The sequence below is a fragment of the Notothenia rossii genome (assembly GCF_949606895.1).
Source record: "Notothenia rossii genome assembly, chromosome: 5".
NCBI classification, from domain to species: Eukaryota; Metazoa; Chordata; class Actinopteri; order Perciformes; family Nototheniidae; genus Notothenia; species Notothenia rossii.
Window position 1 is genome coordinate 2160070 of NC_136903.1, and position 22179 is coordinate 2182248.

Consider the following 22179-nt stretch of genomic DNA (forward strand, 5'->3'; position numbering starts at 1 on the left):
CTCCTGATTATATCACAGCGACACATTCTCACCAGGAGCTGCACTAATCCATCAAAAGGAAATACGGGAGTTTATTTGAACAATTTAGCAAAAATCCTGCTCCGAGAAATGTGGGATCTAATTAATTGGAAACACGCTCGCGTCTCCAGTTGAATTATTAAAGTGTGCTTGCGGTTAGAAAAGTTAGAAAATGTAATGTTGGAGCTGTTTCTGGTTTTTGAGATGAAAACATCTAGTTTAAAAAAATCACGTCCAGTTTTTGCTTTAAAGCAGGGGTGTCAAACTCAAGGCCCGGGGGCCAAATCCGGCCCGAGACTTCATTTTCTGTGGCCCCGCAAGAGCTTGCAAAGAAAATATTACGTTTATTATAGGGTTACATGCCGATTTACAGAATCACGTTGCCCATAAACTACATGTCCCACAATGCATCTCGTTTTGTGCCATGTGCATATATTTATATATGTATATTATTTATATAGTCTTAAAAGTTACAACCGGCCCTTTGAGTGCAACCATAATGCTGAAGTGGCCCGCGATGAGATTGAGTTTGACCCCCCTGCTTTAATGCTTTCTAACTACTTGTACCTGTAATGGAGTTTTTCCAGACCTATACTACATATCCTCAGCTAAAGTACATAAGGCCCCCCCCCCCCACCCGTCCCGTCCCGTCCCGTCCTGTACTGTAGGTTGAATTAGGGAGGAGACACATTTAGGAGTTTCCTGGGGAGTCTGGGAACTTTCCAGGCTCTTCATTGATTGGTCCTCAGGTGCTCCGTTACCATAAAGAGGGTCTCCTTTCTGCTGAGTCAGCGCCTCACACCCTATATACCCCGATAATCGGTACTGTCCAGGAACCTGGCACCTCTTCGTCTTCCTCCTCCTCCTCCTCCTCCTCCTCCTCGTCAGTAGGTTTTTTTATACCAGTTTGTTTTTTAAGATATTGGAAAACTACACAAGATTTTTCTTTAATCTTTTCTTGGAGTTAATTGAAAAGTAACTATTTCAAAGCTTTTAAAGTCACGGTAACAAAGTATTTTTTAATAACTATTTTAAGTTTTTTTGGACTACTTTTCCACTTAACAAAGTATTTTTAGAATACTTTATAACTCCAGCAGGTGGGATTTAAGGGGGTTTAGGTGTGACGGCATGTTTTGTGGATTCAACGGGAGATTTACGGTTAAAGTCTGGAGATGTATCAGCTCACTGTGGTGCTGCTTATAGGATTTATTTCAGTGGTTTAAATACCCTTAACTTAAATACATTTAAGGGGTTTCATGTTGAATATCTTTGCTCAAAGTTATTGTGTGAAAATGTAATTAATTTGAGGAAAAGCTTCATTTAAAACTACAAAAGTATAGATTTATATATAATCTGAAACTCTTCTGTTGATTTGTTTGCTTGCCTGTGGAAAGCTAGCATGTGTCTGCACGCACAAGAGGCTTTTATTTTGAAATTACTAATTGGATATGCACTAATTGAACACTCACTATCATCCGTAGCAAATGAAGTAACTCTCTCCGGGGGACGTTCTTTAAAAACTGCATTGAAATCAGGCGGATTCTTTGCTATGAAGCGTGAAATTAATGAGATGTTTAATAAGGATTTGGAAAGTAGTTGTTTGTGTTGCTGTGACTCAAGTTTGATTTAATCTGAAGAATTAGTTTCTCTTGATGATTTTAAGTTGAGTTTCTTATGTTCTAATGCACTTGTCCTAACTTTGAACGCTGTGAAGCTTCGGCTCTTTCTTCAGCGCTCGAAGCCTCGGCGTCCTCGTTTATTCGTCCTTTTCATGATTTCTGACCCTCTAAATGTTTCCTGGTCACACCTCGACGCCGCGTGCCTTCAGGATGTTGGAATGATTCACGACTCGCTCCTCGTGCTCGGCGCCACATTTCTGGAGCCGAGGAAGAAGTTAGAATTCCCGTCAGGAATGTTTTTCTGAGGCTTGGAGTAAAGGGCCCGTTTAAAATTAGCCGGCTTCTCCGAGATCGGGACGCAGGTCGTGTTTCAGGTTCAATGGTCGCTGATTGATAACACGGAGCGTCATGTGACCTGTCTGCTCTTATTTAACTGTTTTCTGTCTCTGAACAGGGTGTGAAGAGCACAAGCAGCCAGCATGTCTGAGTGAGTACAACGATGGGTATTCAACCTGCCTTCAATTAGGGACCTTTAATTAACCTCTGATGTTAATTGGATTTACTTTGGACTTGTTGTTTTTCATCTTTAAAACTGTCTACAGCATTTTATTTGTTTTTTTTAATTCATTTACTGCAATTTTATGATTTGATTTAAGGCAAGACAGTTTGATTGATTAAAGAATGTTGCATACACATGTAGGTAGAGTCAAACAACCTGATTCAAAGGTGTAAAAGAGGAAAATTATACAGTAATAGGAATATATTTATAAAAAAAGTCTAACAAATACAATAAAAAAGCAAAGAAATAAGTAAGTTATAAGTATAAGTAAAATATAATGATAAGAATGTAATAATAATAATAATAATAATAAACACTTAACTTGATTGAATTCCTGTTAATCTCTCAGCGTGTCTTGGATTCAAACACAGTCAGATTGTGTTACAGCGCGCTGTCTCTAGTTATAGGATTATTCACAGGGATTAACCTCACAAACTGTAAAGGTGTACAATTCAGTGTTTCTCCAAATATCATCAAATCGTGCGTAATGATCAGGAGTCGTGTCCTGTGATTTTAAAGAAGCTGCAAACTTCTCCCCATAGGAATGAATGGGAAACGCCTGATCAGAGCTCAAAATCATCCAACTTTGAGGTCATACTGATTGAGCATACTTTCACGTAGAAAAGAGATTACAAGTTTAAACAGCTCTCCAGACTCTCCACTATACTGGACTAAAAGTTTTTTTTGATAGATGGAACGGTATTCCCTGAAATCTCAGTTTAAGTTTGGTGACATTTTCTAATTTGTATAATGGGCGTGTCTGGGACGGAATGTTCAGAATGTATGACATCATCACTTCTTACAGTGTAGAGGCGGTTTGAAATCTGCTGGGAAAAAAATAGCTTAAATTTGCAGTAAATCCCCTAATATTCACTCTTTTCACCACCTTTTAGATATGATTTCAGTAGCTTAGTTAGTCAGCGTTGTCTCGATGCCTTCATCATATCAAATTGACTTCCATATTTAGTCCAAAAGCGCCTATAAGTGACAAAAACTCCAGCGGCCTCGAAAATCATCTCAAAACCATTGAAAACGTTTCCGTAAAGATCTTCGTAGATTCCTGCTCAAACTAGAGAGTAAATGTTGAGCTGCTTCTTTGGGACTCTAATAGGTTATTAGATGTCTCCGCGCGTCAGAGACATGTCTTCACATGTTAAAGTGAAGTGAACACATGTGTGAGCTGAAGGTCAGCCGGCAGCTTCAGATGACAGCAGCTGCTGAGCCGCGGCTAAAATTAATATTTATTCTCTGGGGTATTTAAAGAAGCATTTTATTGTCATGTTAATACTTTTCAAAACTTACAAGTGTTTGCAGTTTGATTTCTAGAATTATTCTTAAATTAAACTTTTTTTTTTTTTACACTAAAACACAATTTTAACGAATTAAATGCTGTACATTGTTGTTGCTATAATGGTGAAGGATTTTACATTTTAAAGGGAAAGTTATGGTTTTCATTCCATATTTAACGAGCTGTTTCCAGCCCTTATTAGTCCACCTTTAAAAATGTTTAATATTTAAACAAAATGTCAATTATATGAGTCTATTATGCTTTTTTCCAGAAAGGAATATATAAAATTAATCTCAGTCCACTAATATGTGATTTGAACTTATATACTTTGTTAAAAAGATGCAAAAATGGATAATTCTTGCACTAATCCTTATTTGTTCTGACCCAATATGAGGTAGAAATCATGGCGTAGTGTAAAAGATAGTTAGTATATATATTTATTCTTCATGAATCTCTGTCCCACAGTATAAAGAAAATGACGTCCAGCCGCAGGCATCATCTGAAGGTGAGAATAAACACACTGTGAAACACCTGAGCTTTTGAAAGAACATCCAGAACATTCATCTGTTTGGAACTCATATCAATATTCATATCAACTCATATCAATATTCAAATTCCTGGATCTATAATTGCACCATTATCTGTTTCATTGTGTTGCTCTGTTGGAGGAGCCCGGGACCTCAGACCTTCACATCTAGACTTAATGCACACGTGGCAATAAAAGCCTTGAGCCCTTGAATAGACATTTCATTTCCGCCTCTCTAACGTCGTGTTTCCAGTGTTTGATTTGAAGTGTCTGACATTCTGTTTCCTCTCCTCCTGCAGAGTTTGATCCTTCAGATCGCCGCCGGCTGGATCGTGGAGGAGAACAAGGAGCTCGTCGCCGCCAAGGAGGCGTACATGTCTGAAAACGCTCCTAACCCCGACCTGGGAGGAGACATGGCCACCCTGCAGGTGAGGGGGAAACTGAGAGTACTCTGTAATACTAATACTACGCCTGAAGTACTCAGACCACACTGAAAATAATATAATGTCACACTTTGAACTATATTAACACACTAGAAACACTAATACAACGCTAAATAAGTACTAACACCCACACATACTTTACTAATACACCTCTAAAAACAATAATTACACACAAAAAAAATACATACACAACATTGAAAACATATATATAATATATAACATATCAAAAAGTATCTACAATACTAATACCAAACTGAAAGTACTAATACACGTCTAAAAACAGGTATAACACACTGAAAATAATATAATATCACACTTTGAACTATATTAACACACAAAAAAATACTAATACCAGACTGATATATAATAATAATAATTATAATTATATAATAATATAAAATAATAATACACCTCTAAAGTATGCATACCAAACAGAAAATACCTAGACAACATTGAAAACGTACTCATATCACATCAACAATACTGATGCCACACTACAGAAGTACTAATACCACACTGAAAATATATAATCAAACTGTAAACACTAATACCACACTTTAATACTAATCCTACTTTCAGGATATCAATAGAAACACTTAGAGCATTCTGAAAAAGAATGAATCAAATACTTCACTCACGAAAACCACAAGCAACACAATGTGGAACCGTGCTAAAGCCAGTTAACTCTAACACTGAACCAGAGGGGACTGACATGACGCTGAACACATGATGTCACACCTAGAGTACGTACACCGAACTGAAGATACCTACTCTACATTGAAAACTCATACCACACTGAAGAAGTACTCATACCACACTAAAGAAGTACGAATACTACACTAAAGAAGTACTAATACCATACTGAAAATACTACTTTCAAGATACTAATACCTCTGATAACACACTGAAAAAATATAAATACAACACTGAGAGGCACTTATACTACTCTAACACTAATAACATACTGAACAAATATTAATATATTAATACAACACCTAAGTACTAATACCACTCTACGAAGTACTGATAACACACTGAGTACTAATACTACTCTACGAAGTACTGATAACACACTGAGTACTAATACCACTCTAAGAAGTACTGATAACACACTGAGTACTAATACTACTCTACGAAGTACTGATAACACACTGAGTACTAATACTACTCTACGAAGTACTGATAACACACTGAGTAATAATACTACTCTACGAAGTACTGATAACACACTGAGTACTAATACCACTCTACGAAGTACTGATAACACACTGAGTACTAATACCACTCTAAGAAGTACTGATAACACACTGAGTACTAATACTACTCTACGAAGTACTGATAACACACTGAGTACTAATACTACTCTACGAAGTACTGATAACACACTGAGTAATAATACTACTCTACGAAGTACTGATAACACACTGAGTACTAATACTACACTACGAAGTACTGATAACACACTGAGTACTAATACCACTCTACGAAGTACTGATAACACACTGAGTACTAATACTACTCTACGAAGTACTGATAACACACTGAGTACTAATACTACTCTACGAAGTACTGATAACACACTGAGTACTAATACTACTCTACGAAGTACTGATAACACACTGAGTACTAATACTACTCTACGAAGTACTGATAACACACTGAGTACTAATACTACACTACGAAGTACTGATAACACACTGAGTACTAATACTACTCTACGAAGTACTGATAACACACTGAGTACTAATACTACTCTACGAAGTACTGATAACACACTGAGTACTAATACAACTCTACGAAGTACTGATAACACACTGAGTACTAATACAACTCTTTAAATACTAATACCACTCTACGAAGTACTGATAACACACTGAGTACTAATACCACTCTACGAAGTACTGATAACACACTGAGTACTAATACTACACTACGAAGTACTGATAACACACTGAGTACTAATACCACTCTATGAAGTACTGATAACACACTGAGTACTAATACTACTCTACGAAGTACTGATAACACACTGAGTACTAATACTACTCTACGAAGTACTGATAACACACTGAGTACTAATACCACTCTACGAAGTACTGATAACACACTGAGTACTAATACTACACTACGAAGTACTGATAACACACTGAGTACTAATACTACTCTACGAAGTACTGATAACACACTGAGTACTAATACTACTCTACGAAGTACTGATAACACACTGAGTACTAATACAACTCTTTAAATACTAATACCACTCTACGAAGTACTGATAACACACTGAGTACTAATACTACTCTACGAAGTACTGATAACACACTGAGTACTAATACAACTCTACGAAGTACTGATAACACACTGAGTACTAATACAACTCTTTAAATACTAATACCACTCTACGAAGTTCTGATAACACACTGAGTACTAATACCACTCTACGAAGTACTGATAACACACTGAGTACTAATACAACTCTTTAAATACTAATACCACTCTACGAAGTTCTGATAACACACTGAGTACTAATACTACACTACGAAGTACTGATAACACACTGAGTACTAATACCACTCTATGAAGTACTGATAACACACTGAGTACTAATACTACTCTACGAAGTACTGATAACACACTGAGTACTAATACTACTCTACGAAGTACTGATAACACACTGAGTACTAATACTACACTACGAAGTACTGATAACACACTGAGTACTAATACTACTCTACGAAGTACTGATAACACACTGAGTACTAATACTACTCTACGAAGTACTGATAACACACTGAGTACTAATACCACTCTACGAAGTACTGATAACACACTGAGTACTAATACTACACTACGAAGTACTGATAACACACTGAGTACTAATACTACTCTACGAAGTACTGATAACACACTGAGTACTAATACAACTCTTTAAATACTAATACCAAACGGAAAGTACTTCACAGTAAAAGTTGTGCGTTGTTGTTTGTTCGTGTGTCCTCAGGAGCTTTGCAAGAAGCTGCACCAGATGCTGGATAAGGTCGACGACTCACGGTACGACGCTGAGGCCAAAGTGAAGAAGAGCGACTTAGAGGTACTGAAACATACAAAGAACATGTTACCAGACAGCAGTCTACGTACGACTGAAACATACAAAGAACATGTTACCAGACAGCAGTCAACGTACGACTGAAACATACAAAGAACATTTATATCAGACAGCAGTCTACGTACGACTGGAACATACAAAGAACATGTTATCAGACAGCAGTCTACGTACGACTGAAACATACAAAGAACATTTATCAGACAGCAGTCTACGTACGACTGAAACATACAAAGAACATGTTATCAGACAGCAGTCTACGTACGACTGAAACATACAAAGAACATGTTACCAGACAGCAGTCTACGTACGACTGGAACATACAAAGAACATGTTACCAGACAGCAGTCAACGTACGACTGAAACATACAAAGAACATTTATATCAGACAGCAGTCTACGTACGACTGAAACATACAAAGAACATGTTATCAGACAGCAGTCTACGTACGACTGAAACATACAAAGAACATGTTATCAGACAGCAGTCTACGTACGACTGAAACATACAAAGAACATTTATCAGACAGCAGTCTACGTACGACTGAAACATACAAAGAACATGTTATCAGACAGCAGTCTACGTACGACTGAAACATACAAAGAACATGTTATCAGACAGCAGTCTACGTACAACTGAAACATACAAAGAACATGTTATCAGACAGCAGTCTACGTACGACTGAAACATACAAAGAACATGTTACCAGACAGCAGTCTACGTACGACTGAAACATACAAAGAACATGTTATCAGACAGCAGTCTACGTACGACTGAAACATACAAAGAACATGTTACCAGACAGCAGTCTACGTACGACTGGAACATACAAAGAACATGTTACCAGACAGCAGTCTACGTACGACTGGAACATACAAAGAACATGTTATCAGACAGCAGTCTACGTACGACTGAAACATACAAAGAACATGTTATCAGACAGCAGTCTACGTACGACTGAAACATACAAAGAACATTTATCAGACAGCAGTCTACGTACGACTGAAACATACAAAGAACATGTTATCAGACAGCAGTCTACGTACGACTGAAACATACAAAGAACATGTTACCAGACAGCAGTCTACGTACGACTGGAACATACAAAGAACATGTTACCAGACAGCAGTCTAAGTACGACTGGAACATACAAAGAACATGTTATCAGACAGCAGTCTACGTACGACTGGAACATACAAAGAACATGTTATCAGACAGCAGTCTACGTACGACTGGAACATACAAAGAACATGTTACCAGACAGCAGTCTACGTACGACTGGAACATACAAAGAACATGTTACCAGACAGCAGTCTACGTACGACTGAAACATACAAAGAACATGTTATCAGACAGCAGTCTACGTACGACTGAAACATACAAAGAACATGTTACCAGACAGCAGTCTACGTACGACTGGAACATACAAAGAACATGTTATCAGACAGCAGTCTACGTACGACTGAAACATACAAAGAACATGTTATCAGACAGCAGTCTACGTACGACTGAAACATACAAAGAACATTTATCAGACAGCAGTCTACGTACGACTGAAACATACAAAGAACATGTTATCAGACAGCAGTCTACGTACGACTGAAACATACAAAGAACATTTATCAGACAGCAGTCTACGTACGACTGAAACATACAAAGAACATGTTACCAGACAGCAGTCTACGTACGACTGAAACATACAAAGAACATGTTACCAGACAGCAGTCTACGTACGACTGGAACATACAAAGAACATGTTACCAGACAGCAGTCTACGTACGACTGGAACATACAAAGAACATGTTACCAGACAGCAGTCTACGTACGACTGAAACATACAAAGAACATGTTATCAGACAGCAGTCTACGTACGACTGGAACATACAAAGAACATGTTACCAGACAGCAGTCTACGTACGACTGGAACATACAAAGAACATGTTACCAGACAGCAGTCTACGTACGACTGAAAGATACAAAGAACATGTTACCAGACAGCAGTCTACGTACGACTGAAAGATACAAAGAACATGTTACCAGACAGCAGTCAACGTACGACTGAAACATACAAAGAACGGTAACACTTTATATTAAGGTACACTTATTCACCATCAACTCGTCCATTTACATAATAATAATAATAATAATGATAATAAATGTTATTTTTAAAGCACTTTTCCTGGTGATCAAAGCGCTTCACAAGCAAGTAACGAAGATAAATAACAACATGCACATTAGAGTCAAACTGCAAGCTTATGTGTTATGAACAAGACTTCACTTTAGAGTAGGGAACATGTTCTTAGATAGAAATACCTCATTTTGAGTTATTTAGACTTAATTAACACTTAACGCTTCACGTCTTGTTACATAAGAATAGATCATATTTGTTAAGTGTTATTAAGGGAGAATTCCTATTCTTGTGGTACTACTGCCTTATTAGGCCCATATTGAGCAGAGCATATTAAGACCCAAACTCATGTGCTAATTAGAGGGTTATTGAGGAAAAACTCTCAACTAATGTCTTATTACTTGTAGGATATGGTCATGCAGAATAAGGCATTAATAAGTGTTTTATCATGACTAATAAAGAGCCTAATATGCATGTTAATTAGCAACTAGTTGATGGTGAATGTGTGTACCTTAATCTAAAGTGTTACCAAACAAAGATATTTATTAGACAGCATAGCAGTCAACGTCTTACTGAAATATAAAAACAACCAAAATACAAAATGTAATGAACGTAAAAAAAGTAAAAGTCCTGATTATGGAGGATGTCCTAATTTGATAACAATATTTAATTGATTGTTGTTGTTGTTGCAAAATGTGTTTACTTTACCACAAATTGTTAAAAAACGTTGAATACTGCTGGGTGGTACAATACATATTCACTTTCTAGTTGATATTTTGTATTTTTAATCTGAATCTGAACAGTAACAGAAACCTTTAAGATAAATATAGTGCAATAAAAGTCAAATATTCTCCGATGTTGTTGCAGATTAGTTGGTTTTTGCATGTTTTTACCACTTTTTCCTGCTACTTGTGACGTTTTATCATAACTCTGTAATCCATAAGAACCACCACTGTAGTGTTTGGTCTGTTATTATGAAGAATCAGAAACTAAATCAGCTGCTATCTGAAGTTACCTGGCGTTAAAGCACTTGTTCCTTCTTTAGCGGATGTAGCGTTAGCATTAGCTTGATGTAAAGTCACGTTGAGATGTTTCCGTGCCTCAGATTGAAGACCTGAAGATGAAGGTGGTGGATCTGGCCGGAGTGAAGAAACCCGCTCTGAAGAAAGTGCGTATGTCTGCAGACGCCATGCTTCAGGCTCTGCTGGGAGGAAAACACAAGGTGACCATGGATCTGAGGTCCAACCTGAAGCAGGTCAAGAAGGAGGTCAAAGAGGAGGTGAGGAAGGAGCACGCATTCAGATACTTCCCTTAGTACACTGCATGTGGTTCACTTGTGCGACGAGTGAATTTGTAGCTTTGTCTCAAATCAAACGTGACAACTGTGACCTCAAAGGAAGTGAGCAACGCAGCTGTTAGCAAGTTAGCTAGCTATCTATGCTATTGTGTATGTTACCAAATCACTACAGACGGCTAAATCAACCAAATGAAATGAAAGGTGGATTCGATATGACACCAGAATACAGTGTGTGAATTTTCACCATGAGTGTTGTCTCAAATTAAACGCGAAGACTGTGCCCTCACAGGGTAATGCTGCTGTTAGCTTGTTAGCTACGCTATTTGCGGCACCAAATAATAACAGACTGCTCGATTCACCAAAATAAATGATCAGTGGCTTCTTTACAACACCAGTATACCGTGTGTTGATTTCCACCGTTAAATTAGCTAGCTATTGTGTATGGCACCAAATCATTACAGACGGCTAAATCAACCAAATGAAATGAAAGGTGGATTAAACACCAGGATACTGTGTGTGCATTTCAACAGGCTAGCATTGTCTCAAATCAAACATGATAGCTGTGCCCTCGAATGAAGTGACGAATGCTGCTGTTAGCTAGCTAGCTACGCTATTTGCGGTAACAAATAATAACAGGCTGGTCAATTAACCCAAATGAATGATCAGTGGCTTCTTTAGGACAGCAATGCTATCTTTAGCTGTAGCAAATCATTACAGACCGCTAAATGCACCTACACAATTTAAAAGTACTTGCAGCTAAATGTCTCCTGTGACTGATCATTCAAAATGTTTCTAACTGTTCTGTCGCTGATCCTTTTATATTGAAGGCATTTTGAAAAGTCATAGCTCAAGAGATATTAGGATTATTTAATTAAATAACCATTCCACAATGTAAACATCCTCTAAATAAGTCTTGCATTAAAATCTACTTTTTTAATCTAAAATCATTGAAAGAAACTATTGTTTTATACAGATTATAAAATATCCAATTATACAGATTTAGATGGGAGTAACATATGCGTCACTTCTGGGCAAAAATTAGGGCCACGCCCACTTTTGGGGGAAAACAAAGCTGTAATTTGAACGGCGGTCAATACAAATTCTGAAGCGTTTGCAAATCCGATCAGAAATGTTTGAAAACCGTGGATTTTCTGATCTTCAAAGAGTCCGATTACGATGTCCAGTCAGGCAAACAATTACATTCAATCATTTGAAATCGACGATCGGTCTCGATATATGGTTAAATTAAAATCAGTAGGCGAGACTGTAATCTCTGCAGCTGTTACTCTCATGAGCGAGGCGGAAAATAATAGTTTTATCAGCCAAAAAGCTGCTGTGTCGTTTATTGCTCCTCAAACATTAAAACAAATCCAGAGTTACGTGTTTCTGTCCTTTCTAAGAAGAAAGGACAGAAACAGAAGAGCTCTGTGGCTTCAGGCTCGATCGCCGTTCAAATGACAGCGTTGGTTTCCCCAAAAGTGGGCGGGGCCGTAAAGTGACATAGATGTTACTCTCATCCATCGATCGCCTGCTGCTATATTTAACCATATATGGAGCCTGATCGTCGATTTCCAATGATTGAATGTAACTGTTTGCCTGACTGGACATCGTAATCGGGCTCTTTGAAGATCCTCAAATCCACGGTTTTCTTACATTTCTGATCGGATTGGCAAAAACTTCAGAATGTGTATTGACCGCCGTTCAAATGACAGCGTTGTTTTCCCCCAAAAGTGGGCGGGGCCGTACCTTTTGCTCAGGAGTGACGTCGGTGTTACTCTCACCTATAGGCCTCAGATATATAAAAAACATGTCGATGAAGTGTTTTGTTACAGATCACCCATTTTATTTTCTCCTTACACACCGGGGACACATGTTTGTGTATAATAGACATCATAAAGTGCACTTTGTATGAAAGGACATCTTTAAATTGAGTGTTTTGGTTTTGATTAATGAGTTGTTTTTCTCTGCAGACGCCGGAAGCGCTGGATTGGCGTAAGAACATCGACGATAAGGCCGACAGGAAGAAGATGTTCGAGACTTCCTAAGAAGTTTTCCCGAAGGTGTCGAGGAGGAGACGTCTACAGATCAGACTTTTTCTCTTTTTTTTTTGTGATAGCTTCCCCCCCCCCCCCGACAGACGGAATCAACACCAAGTAACGCCAACGTGTACGTAACTAAAATGTCTGAAAGAAAAAACTGCATTTTAAAATGTACAGGTTTTCATGAAGTCATTAGAAATAAATGTTTTGAAATAAGGATTATTTTGTTTGTTACATTTATCTGTTTAGTAATCACTCCTTATTCTGTTTTCTACACAAACTGACACTTTAATTAAGGTTTTAAAGCATTAAGACTTTTAGACTTTGGAAAACTTGAAAATCTACGGAGGCCCGGAAGAGACATTTAGGGGGAAATCAAAGGGGGACACATTTTTTGTTGTGAGATTTCAGCGTCCTAGCACCTATTTGGGATTGTGATGTGGTATAAATTCTGTATATCAATTATATGAGTTGTCCAATCAACTCTACCTGCTATAGTTACCCTAAATGCTAACGTCCATGTTTTGATGCTAAAGTCAGTTGCTGCTTGGTCTGTAAATCCACAACAAAGATTTGGTGGCCACAGTTTCTGCCCTCGGAGACTGAGGCCCCGTCCACACGGAGACGAAACCGATCTCGAACCGAAGTCGATTTAAAAAAAATCTTCCGTTCACACGGAATCGGCTCAAGAACTACACTGATACTTTAGTGTAGTATGAGTACACAGAGGAGAAGTGCTCTGATACTTTAGTGTAGTATGAGTACACAGAGGAGAAGTGCTCTGATACTTTAGTGTAGTATGAGTACACAGAGGAGAAGTACTCTGATACTTTAGTGTAGTATGAGTACACAGAGAAGAAGTACTCTGGTACTTTAGTGTAGTATAAGTACAGAGGAAGAAGTACTCTGATACTTAAGAGAAGTGTAAGTACAGAGGAAGAAGTACTCTGATACTTAAGAGAAGTATAAGTACAGAGGAGAAGTACTCTGATACTTTAGAGAAGTATAAGTACAGAGGAAGAAGTACTCTGATACTTAAGAGAAGTATAAGTACAGAGGAAGAAGTACTCTGATACTTAAGAGAAGTATAAGTACAGAGGAGAAGTACTCTGATACTTTAGAGAAGTATAAGTACAGAGGAAGAAGTACTCTGATACTTAAGAGAAGTATAAGTACAGAGGAAGAAGTACTCTGATACTTAAGAGAAGTATAAGTACAGAGGAAGAAGTACTCTGATACTTAAGAGAAGTATAAGTACAGAGGAAGAAGTACTCTGATACTTAAGAGAAGTATAAGTACAGAGGAGAAGTACTCTGATACTTTAGAGAAGTATAAGTACAGAGGAAGAAGTACTCTGATACTTAAGAGAAGTATAAGTACAGAGGAAGAAGTACTCTGATACTTTAGTGTAGTATGAGTACACAGAGAATAAGTACTCTGATAGTTAAGAGAAGTATAAGTACACAGAGAATAAGTACTCTGATACTTAAGAGAAGTATAAGTACAGAGGAAGACTGAAAGATGTCATAAAAGCTTCACAAACAAATCCAATTTAATAATATTAATAAAATGGAGTAAAAAAATGTAACGTAGTTAAAAATATGACATTATGTTTTTTCAAGTGTAAATACATCAAATGACCCTCCTTCAGTTTCCCCAAAAATACCAAAACACTTCTTCATGTCTTTTTGTTGGCGGACAGAAATGCAAATAGCAAACAATCACAAATAAATATATATCTTTCTAATGAAGCAACTGTTCTCTGCTATTTAACTTTTATACATTTATTTCAATTTGAATCAACTTATTTCAAAAACATTGCTTGGAAATGAAAGTGTTTTATGAAATACTTTTTGTTTTGAGAGGATCTATACCAAATCCATCTGAACAAGAAGACTGGACTCGATCATTAAAAAGCTTTTCATCAGGACTTCACAAACAGAACTGTTCAAAGTGAGTGTTAATGGGAAGCTGCTAAGGAGATGGATTCAAAGGGAAGTTCTTTCTTCAAAAACAACTTTAAGGGTTTATTTAAGGGAGTGTTTTCAAAAGGCAGTTAAGGTCAGATAATGGCCTCTTGTTTATGTTCCTTAATACCCCCCCCCCCCCCCCCCCCCCCCCCCCCCCCTCTCGTGTGAATCTGCATTTCCAAGCCTGCTCTCGGGGAGGGCGTTTTGCAGCTCGGTGTATTTTAAGGATCTCGCCGGCCCATTGGTCGATCAGGGAATTCCATTTCCCTAAAGAGGACGTGAGCGTTTTGCTGAGACATCGCAACCCACCATATATACCCGATTTCACTTTCCTCTGTGGAGCTTTGGCAGTGCCTCCTTTCCTTCCTTCCACGAGTGCGTCTCCTCTTCTCCTTCGTCTCTTCAATAGGTGAGGTATTCTCTTCTCTTCTGGTATTCTCTCCAGCAGCTTCTCTGAGAGCAGCATCTTTGATTTGATCCCTGCAGACTTCCTCGTGTTCCTCCACCTGTCTTCCTGACTCGCTTTCTGCGCTCGACCCGTTTCCTCCACAGATTTACGGGCGCTGTACTCTTTGTGTTTTATGGTCCTGACAGAGACTCAAGTCCTCAAACTGTCAGACGGCCAACATACCGACGTGTCATTGTGATGTCTGAGTTACTGACAGGTTTAATGTCACGCTGAAACAAAAAAATCTGAATTCATTGATTGAAATTCTTAAATCGTAAACTTTAGTGCAGCTTTTCGAAGGTGGAAGCGTTTCATTGGTTACAGTAATCCTCTGTTAATTGGTCGTTAAAATGGAAAGCAGGCAGAGTATATATATATACGTTTATTCGTCTGTGTCGGCAGGGAGATTTCACTTCTCAGTTTTTATATTAAGTGTCGAATTGTGTTAATTTAAATAATCAACACTGTGCGGCTTTTGAAGCGTTTGAATGTGGGTCTTTGAGAAGTCACTGAAACAAATCAATGTATTCATTAATATTAGCAATCGAATTAGATTAAAGTACCTAAAGTAAAAGTACTTCTTATGCAAAATGACCCTTTATAAAGTATTATATACTTTCGGAAAATATATACTTATGCATTTATGTAAAGCAGCTGTTTTGATTTTGAGGTGTTGATAATTGTTTAGTTGTTTGTGTGTATGTGCTCTATCAGTTTAGTTGTTTCATTATTTTAAAAAACTAGAAAAATAAATTCAATTGGAAAATAAAACAGAGATAATTATTTGAAAAAAACAAATTCAAAAAAAGTAATTAAACTAGAAGTTAATGAATGACTGAGAGGGAAAAGATCTGAAAATGAAAAGAATCCTCAAAGTTTATTTTGGGATATATTCCTCATATTTAACACTTCGCTGATTCTGCGTCTCCGGACACTCGAGGCGTTCCCAGTTTAGTTCAGGCGACGCCGCTCCTCTCCAGCTGGCCTCGGATCGCCTTACGCCTCAAATACTCCGTCAGAAAATCTGCTGCTCGGAGAGAAACTCACACGGACACCCGAAACCCGAAACTACGGCTCCCTGCAGGGGTCAAAACACCTCAGAGGTCAAAAGACTTTAGAGGTCAAAAGACTTCAGAGGTTTCCTCAAATTAACTCGTCTGTCCTCTGTCCTCTCTCCTCTGTCCTCTGTCCTCTCTCCTCTGTCCTCTGTCCTCTCTCCTCTGTCCTCATGCAGGGTGTGGAGAGAAAACACGCCACCATGTCTGAGTGAGTACAAGTACACACAGGAGGAGTATAAGTACACTGGAGGAGGGGTACTAATATAGTTTAGAGAAGTACCAGTTCAGGGGAAGAAGTAATGTGATACTTTACTATAGTATAAGTACACAGGACAAGTATAAGTACACAGGAGGAGTATAAGTACACAGGACAAGTATAAGTACACAGGAGGAGTATAAGTACAAAGGATGAGTACTACGATAGTTTAGAGGAGTATAAGCACACAGGAGGAGTCCTCTGATACTTTAGAGAAGTATTAGTACACGGGAGGAGGGGTACTTTGATACTTTAGTGTAGTATAAGTACACAGGAGGAGTCCTCTGATACTTTAGAGAAGTATTAGTACACGGGAGGAGGGGTACTTTGATACTTTAGTTTAGTATAAGTACACAGGAATAAGTAGTCTGATACTTTAGAGAAGTATAAGTACACAGGAGGAGTACTTTGATACTTTAGTGTAGTATAAGTACACAGGAAGAAGTAGTCTGATACTTTAGAGAAGTATAAGTACACAGGAGGAGTACTTTGATACTTTAGTGTAGTATAAGTACACAGGAAGAAGTAGTCTGATACTTTAGAGAAGTATAAGTACACAGGAGGAGGAGTACTTTGATACTTTAGTGTAGTATAAGTACACAGGAAGAAGTAGTCTGATACTTTAGAGAAGTATAAGTACACAGGAGGAGTACTTTGATACTTTAGTGTAGTATAAGTACACAGGAGGAGGAGTACTTTGATACTTTAGTGTAGTATAAGTACACAGGAGGAAGTAGTCTGATACTTTAGAGAAGTATAAGTACACAGGAGGAGGAGTACTTTGATACTTTAGTGTAGTATAAGTACACAGGAAGAAGTAGTCTGATACTTTAGAGAAGTATAAGTACACAGGAGGAGTACTTTGATACTTTAGTGTAGTATAAGTACACAGGAGGAGGAGTACTTTGATACTTTAGTGTAGTATAAGTACACAGGAGGAAGTAGTCTGATACTTTAGAGAGGTATAAGTACACAGGAGCAGGAGTACTTTGATACTTTAGAGAAGTATAAGTACACAGGAAGAAGTAGTCTGATACTTTAGTGAAGTATAAGTACACAGGAGGAGGAGTACTCTGATACTTTAGTGAAGTATAAGTACACAGGAGGAGGAGTACTCTGATACTTTAGTGAAGTATAAGTACACAGGAAGAAGTAGTCTGATACTTTAGTGAAGTATAAGTACTTACTCTGGTAGAATAAGTGTTTAACTCAACTAAATGTCAGCGTGAATACAGACAGAGGTTAGGAAGTACTCTGATACTTTACTGTAGTATGAGTACACAGGAAGAAGTACTGTGTATGAGTACACAGGAAGAAGTACTGTGTACTGTGTACTCATACTACTACAGTAAGTATTTAATGAATTCATGATGTTTTTCTGACTTTCTTCAAACAGAAAAAAGATGACCTCGAGCCGCAGGCATGCCCTGAAGGTAAAGAGAAAATAAATCTGAGTTTGATTTAATCTGCATTTCTCCTTCGTCTCAATCCGGGCTCAGAAACACCGTTTTTTATGGATTTTCCTGAACATTACATTCCATGACATTTGTTAGACGCTTCTATCCAAATCAACTTACATACTTGTTATTGTGGACTAGCAATTTGGGGAGAAGTGTCTCAGGGACACAACGACATGCTGACTGCAGTGGGACTCGAACTTGCTGTCCCTTGATTTGAAGTCCAGCACACTACCCACTGAGCCACAGCCACCCAACAATATTGATAAATATTTAAATGTATTCATGTCGTCATCAAATCCCATTGGTTCCTACTGAAGATTTAAAAAAACACAAATATCTATATTTTAAATTCTCAGTAATTTCCTTAAATAGCTTATGGATGTAGTTTTGATTGACTGTATTGTAACATTTGAATATTTGTATTTAAAAAACATTTGTATATATATTTATTGGAAATATTTATGCAATTTCTTGTGCTTTTATAAATATCAATTAGATTTTTTTTTTTAATGATTTTATTACAAATTCTTTAATATAACTTCTTATGTATTTTATTTGCATATTCTTAATTTAATTTATTGTGTTTAGATTCATACATTATTTTATTCAATTTTATTTAATTTCTTCTTGGTTATTTTTATTTAAACCTGTCTTTTCTTATTTTAATTTGTTTTAATTTTTCAAAATGTTTAAATCTCTTAATTGCAAATTCTTACCATTACCTGTTATATTTTGGATTTTTGGATTTTAACTTATTAGATTTTTCGTTTTTTAATTTCGTTCACTCGTAGCAGTTGTCCCCATCTTCTCCTCCGGGTTGGACACCGTTTCCAGATGGTTGCACGGTGCTTCTTGAATCTCCTTTTATCTTTCTGAAACACTGAAAGCTTCTCCTCCTGTTTCTCCCGCAGAGTTTGATCCTCACCATCGCGGCCAAGTGGCTTGACGAGGAGAAAGCTGCCGATATTGCGGCGAAGGAGGCGTACATGACGGAGCATTGCATCAAACCCAGCATGAGCGGGGATCAGGCCACCCTCATGGTGAGAGGGAGGCACAAACATAAACAGCAAACGTTTTAAAATGTTTTGAATATTTCTAATTCTGTAATTTAATTGATATAAAAAATATATATTTTAACATGTTTTAATTTGATTTTCTAATTCTTTCATTTAATTTGATTTTAATTTTAAAATGTTTTTATTTCAACATCTTTTTTTTCTAATTCTTTAAAAAATATATATCTTTTAATAAAAACATATAATATTTAATTTAAAAGTTTTAAATCTTCAAATATTGGCATTTTTACATTTCTAAATAATCTAATTTTTTTGTATTTTTGAATTTTAAAATATTTTTATAAACGATTTGAACTGTTACTACGTTAGCTTCAACAACAATCATTTGTGTTAACTGCAGCTCACTGTATCGCGCCAAAGACAACAGTCAGTGCACCTGTTGTTGTTTGTTTACTTTGAGTAACATGTGTTTGTGTGTTGACAGGAAGCATGCAAGAAGCTGCACGCTCTCCTCGACAAGCTTGATGAGGAGAGATACGACCTGGCGTCCAAAGTGGGCAAAGCCGACAAAGAGGTAAACAATCTCTGCTCAATGAAACACAACAAGGTTAGCTGTTAGCATCTCCCTGGTCCAATGGGATTCCTCCATGTGATTTTGGATTAATCTCTGTGTCAAACAAACGCTTTTGAGACTGACACGTTTAGTTCAGCAGGATAATCTTCACATATCAACACCACTTTATGATCTCTGAAGTAAAAAGCTAACGTTAGGCTATAAAGGAACTACAGCACGGTCACATGACTTCACGTCTCCACCGCTAAGCTAAAGGAGGCTAATGTTGGGCTATAAAGGAACTACAGCACGGTCACATGACTTCACGTCTCCACCGCTAAGCTAAAGGAGGCTAATGTTGGGCTATAAAGGAACTACAGCACGGTCACATGACTTCACGTCACCACCGCTAAGCTAAAGGAGGCTAATGTTGGGCTATAAAGGAACTATAGCACGGTCACATGACTTCACGTCACCACCGCTAAGCTAAAGGAGGCTAATGTTGGGCTATAAAGGAACTATAGCACGGTCACATGACTTCACGTCACCACCGCTAAGCTAAAGGAGGCTAATGTTGGGCTATAAAGGAACTATAGCACGGTCACATGACTTCACGTCTCCACCGCTAAGCTAAAGGTGGCTAATGTTGGGCTATAAAGGAACTACAGCACGGTCACATGACTTCACGTCACCACCGCTAAGCTAGAGGTGGCTAATGTTGGGCTATAAAGGAACTACAGCACGGTCACATGACTTCAGGTCACCACCGCTAAGCTAAAGGTGGCTAATGTTGGGCTATAAAGGAACTACAGCACGGTCACATGACTTCACGTCACCACCGCTAAGCTAGAGGTGGCTAATGTTGGGCTATAAAGGAACTACAGCACGGTCACATGACTTCACGTCACCACCGCTAAGCTAGAGGTGGCTAATGTTGGGCTATAAAGGAACTACAGCACGGTCACATGACTTCACCTCACCACCGCTAAGCTAAAGGAGGCTAATGTTGGGCTATAAAGGAACTACAGCACGGTCACATGACTTCACGTCACCACCGCTAAGCTAAAGGTGGCTAATGTTGGGCTATAAAGGAACTACAGCACGGTCACATGACTTCACGTCACCACCGCTAAGCTAAAGGAGGCTAATGTTGGGCTATAAAGGAACTACAGCACGGTCACAGGACTTCACGTCTCCACCGCTAAGCTAAAGGAGGCTAATGTTGGGCATAATGACGTTTAGTCGTCTCATTTAGACACTTGTTAGCAACCAACATTTTTAAATCACCAGTGGGTATTTACTGACGTATTTTATGGCGTATCTCTTCAGCTTGTGTTAACCACAGACCTGATGTTGGTCTTTTCTCTGGTAGATTGAGGATCTGAACATTAAAGTGGTGGATCTGAGAGGAGTGAAGAAGCCCGCTCTGAGGAAAGTGCGCATGTCAGCTGACGCCATGTTGAAGGCTCTTCTGGGGTCCAAACACAGCGTGAACATGGACCTGAGAGCCAACCTGAAGCAGGTCAAGAAGGAGGTCAAAGAGGAGGTGAGGCACTGTTTGTTTATTACTTTTTATCATGTATCCAATGGTAGTTGGTCAGATCCCTAAGGGGCGGGACATCTCTAAGCAGTTGACCAATCACAACAAAGCCGGCCAGCTAACCAATCAGAGCAGACTGGGCTCTGGTTTCAGACAGAGGGTGAAAAGAGGTGCTGCAGCACAGGCAGTATGAGAACAATAAAGAGCTCCTTCGAATCAATCAAATGTATCAAAAATAACATTAAATATTATTTTGATGATAAACCGTGTTGTTTCTCCTCTACAGCCCCAAGAAGCTGCCGGCGACTGGCGTAAGAACGTTGAGGATAAGGCCGACAGGAAGAAGATGTTTGAGGCCACATAAACGCTGCTCTGTGTCTGTATTATATTTATTATAAAATGAACTTACGGTGTTGGTGGAAGTGACGGCTGAGCAGCAGCAGGTTAGATCTGTCTGAGAGGAGGCGGCTCTCTGCAGGAAAAAAAGAGCTTTTTAAAGGATTTTATTTGTATTTGTCTTTTTCTGAATGGAGGCGGAGGAGGTTCACACACTAACACACACCATAACAAGTCTTAACACCTTCAGTGGAACACACACTGAACAATAAAATCCATGTGGAAGAGAATCACGTGGGTCTGTCTTCATTTGCTTTTATTCACAGAAGTGCATTACATCACTGTCAACGCACACTGAACACACACACACACACACACACACACACACACACACACACACACACACACACACACACACACACACACACACACACACACACACACACACACACACACACACACACACACACACCTGTTTATCAAGTCAAAAATATGATTAGATTTCATTTTTTAAATCAGAGC

The 22179-nt window shown here is 38.2% G+C and overlaps 2 protein-coding genes across 6 annotated transcripts in view; both read left to right on the forward strand.

The window, feature by feature from the left end:
- The window catches only part of LOC307040843 (troponin I, fast skeletal muscle-like), a 124725-nt gene extending 111488 nt beyond the window's left edge, over positions 1-13237 (forward strand). The window contains exons 1-7 of one of the 5 annotated variants that reach the window (XM_079684011.1): positions 695-993; positions 2092-2124; positions 3950-3989; positions 4310-4438; positions 7455-7544; positions 10790-10963; positions 12952-13237. In XM_079684011.1, the coding sequence (XP_079540137.1) occupies positions 2117-2124; positions 3950-3989; positions 4310-4438; positions 7455-7544; positions 10790-10963; positions 12952-13026 (516 nt within the window). In that variant the 5' untranslated portion in view covers positions 695-993; positions 2092-2116 and the 3' untranslated portion in view covers positions 13027-13237. Of the gene's footprint in view, positions 1-694; positions 994-2091; positions 2125-3949; positions 3990-4309; positions 4439-7454; positions 7545-10789; positions 10964-12951 lie in introns of those variants that run through there. The other 4 variants (XM_079684012.1, XM_079684013.1, XM_079684010.1 and 1 more) reach the window with 4 other exon arrangements.
- Positions 13238-15298: 2061 nt separating this feature from the next.
- LOC307040842 (troponin I, fast skeletal muscle-like) lies at positions 15299-21947 on the forward strand. The gene is made up of 7 exons (XM_079684009.1): positions 15299-15399; positions 16673-16704; positions 18149-18185; positions 19124-19252; positions 19713-19802; positions 21154-21327; positions 21608-21947. The coding sequence occupies exons 2-7, from the start codon at positions 16697-16699 to the stop codon at positions 21683-21685; spliced, it is 516 nt and encodes a 171-aa protein (XP_079540135.1). The 5' UTR covers positions 15299-15399; positions 16673-16696; the 3' UTR covers positions 21686-21947.
- The last annotated feature ends 232 nt before the right edge of the window (positions 21948-22179 follow it).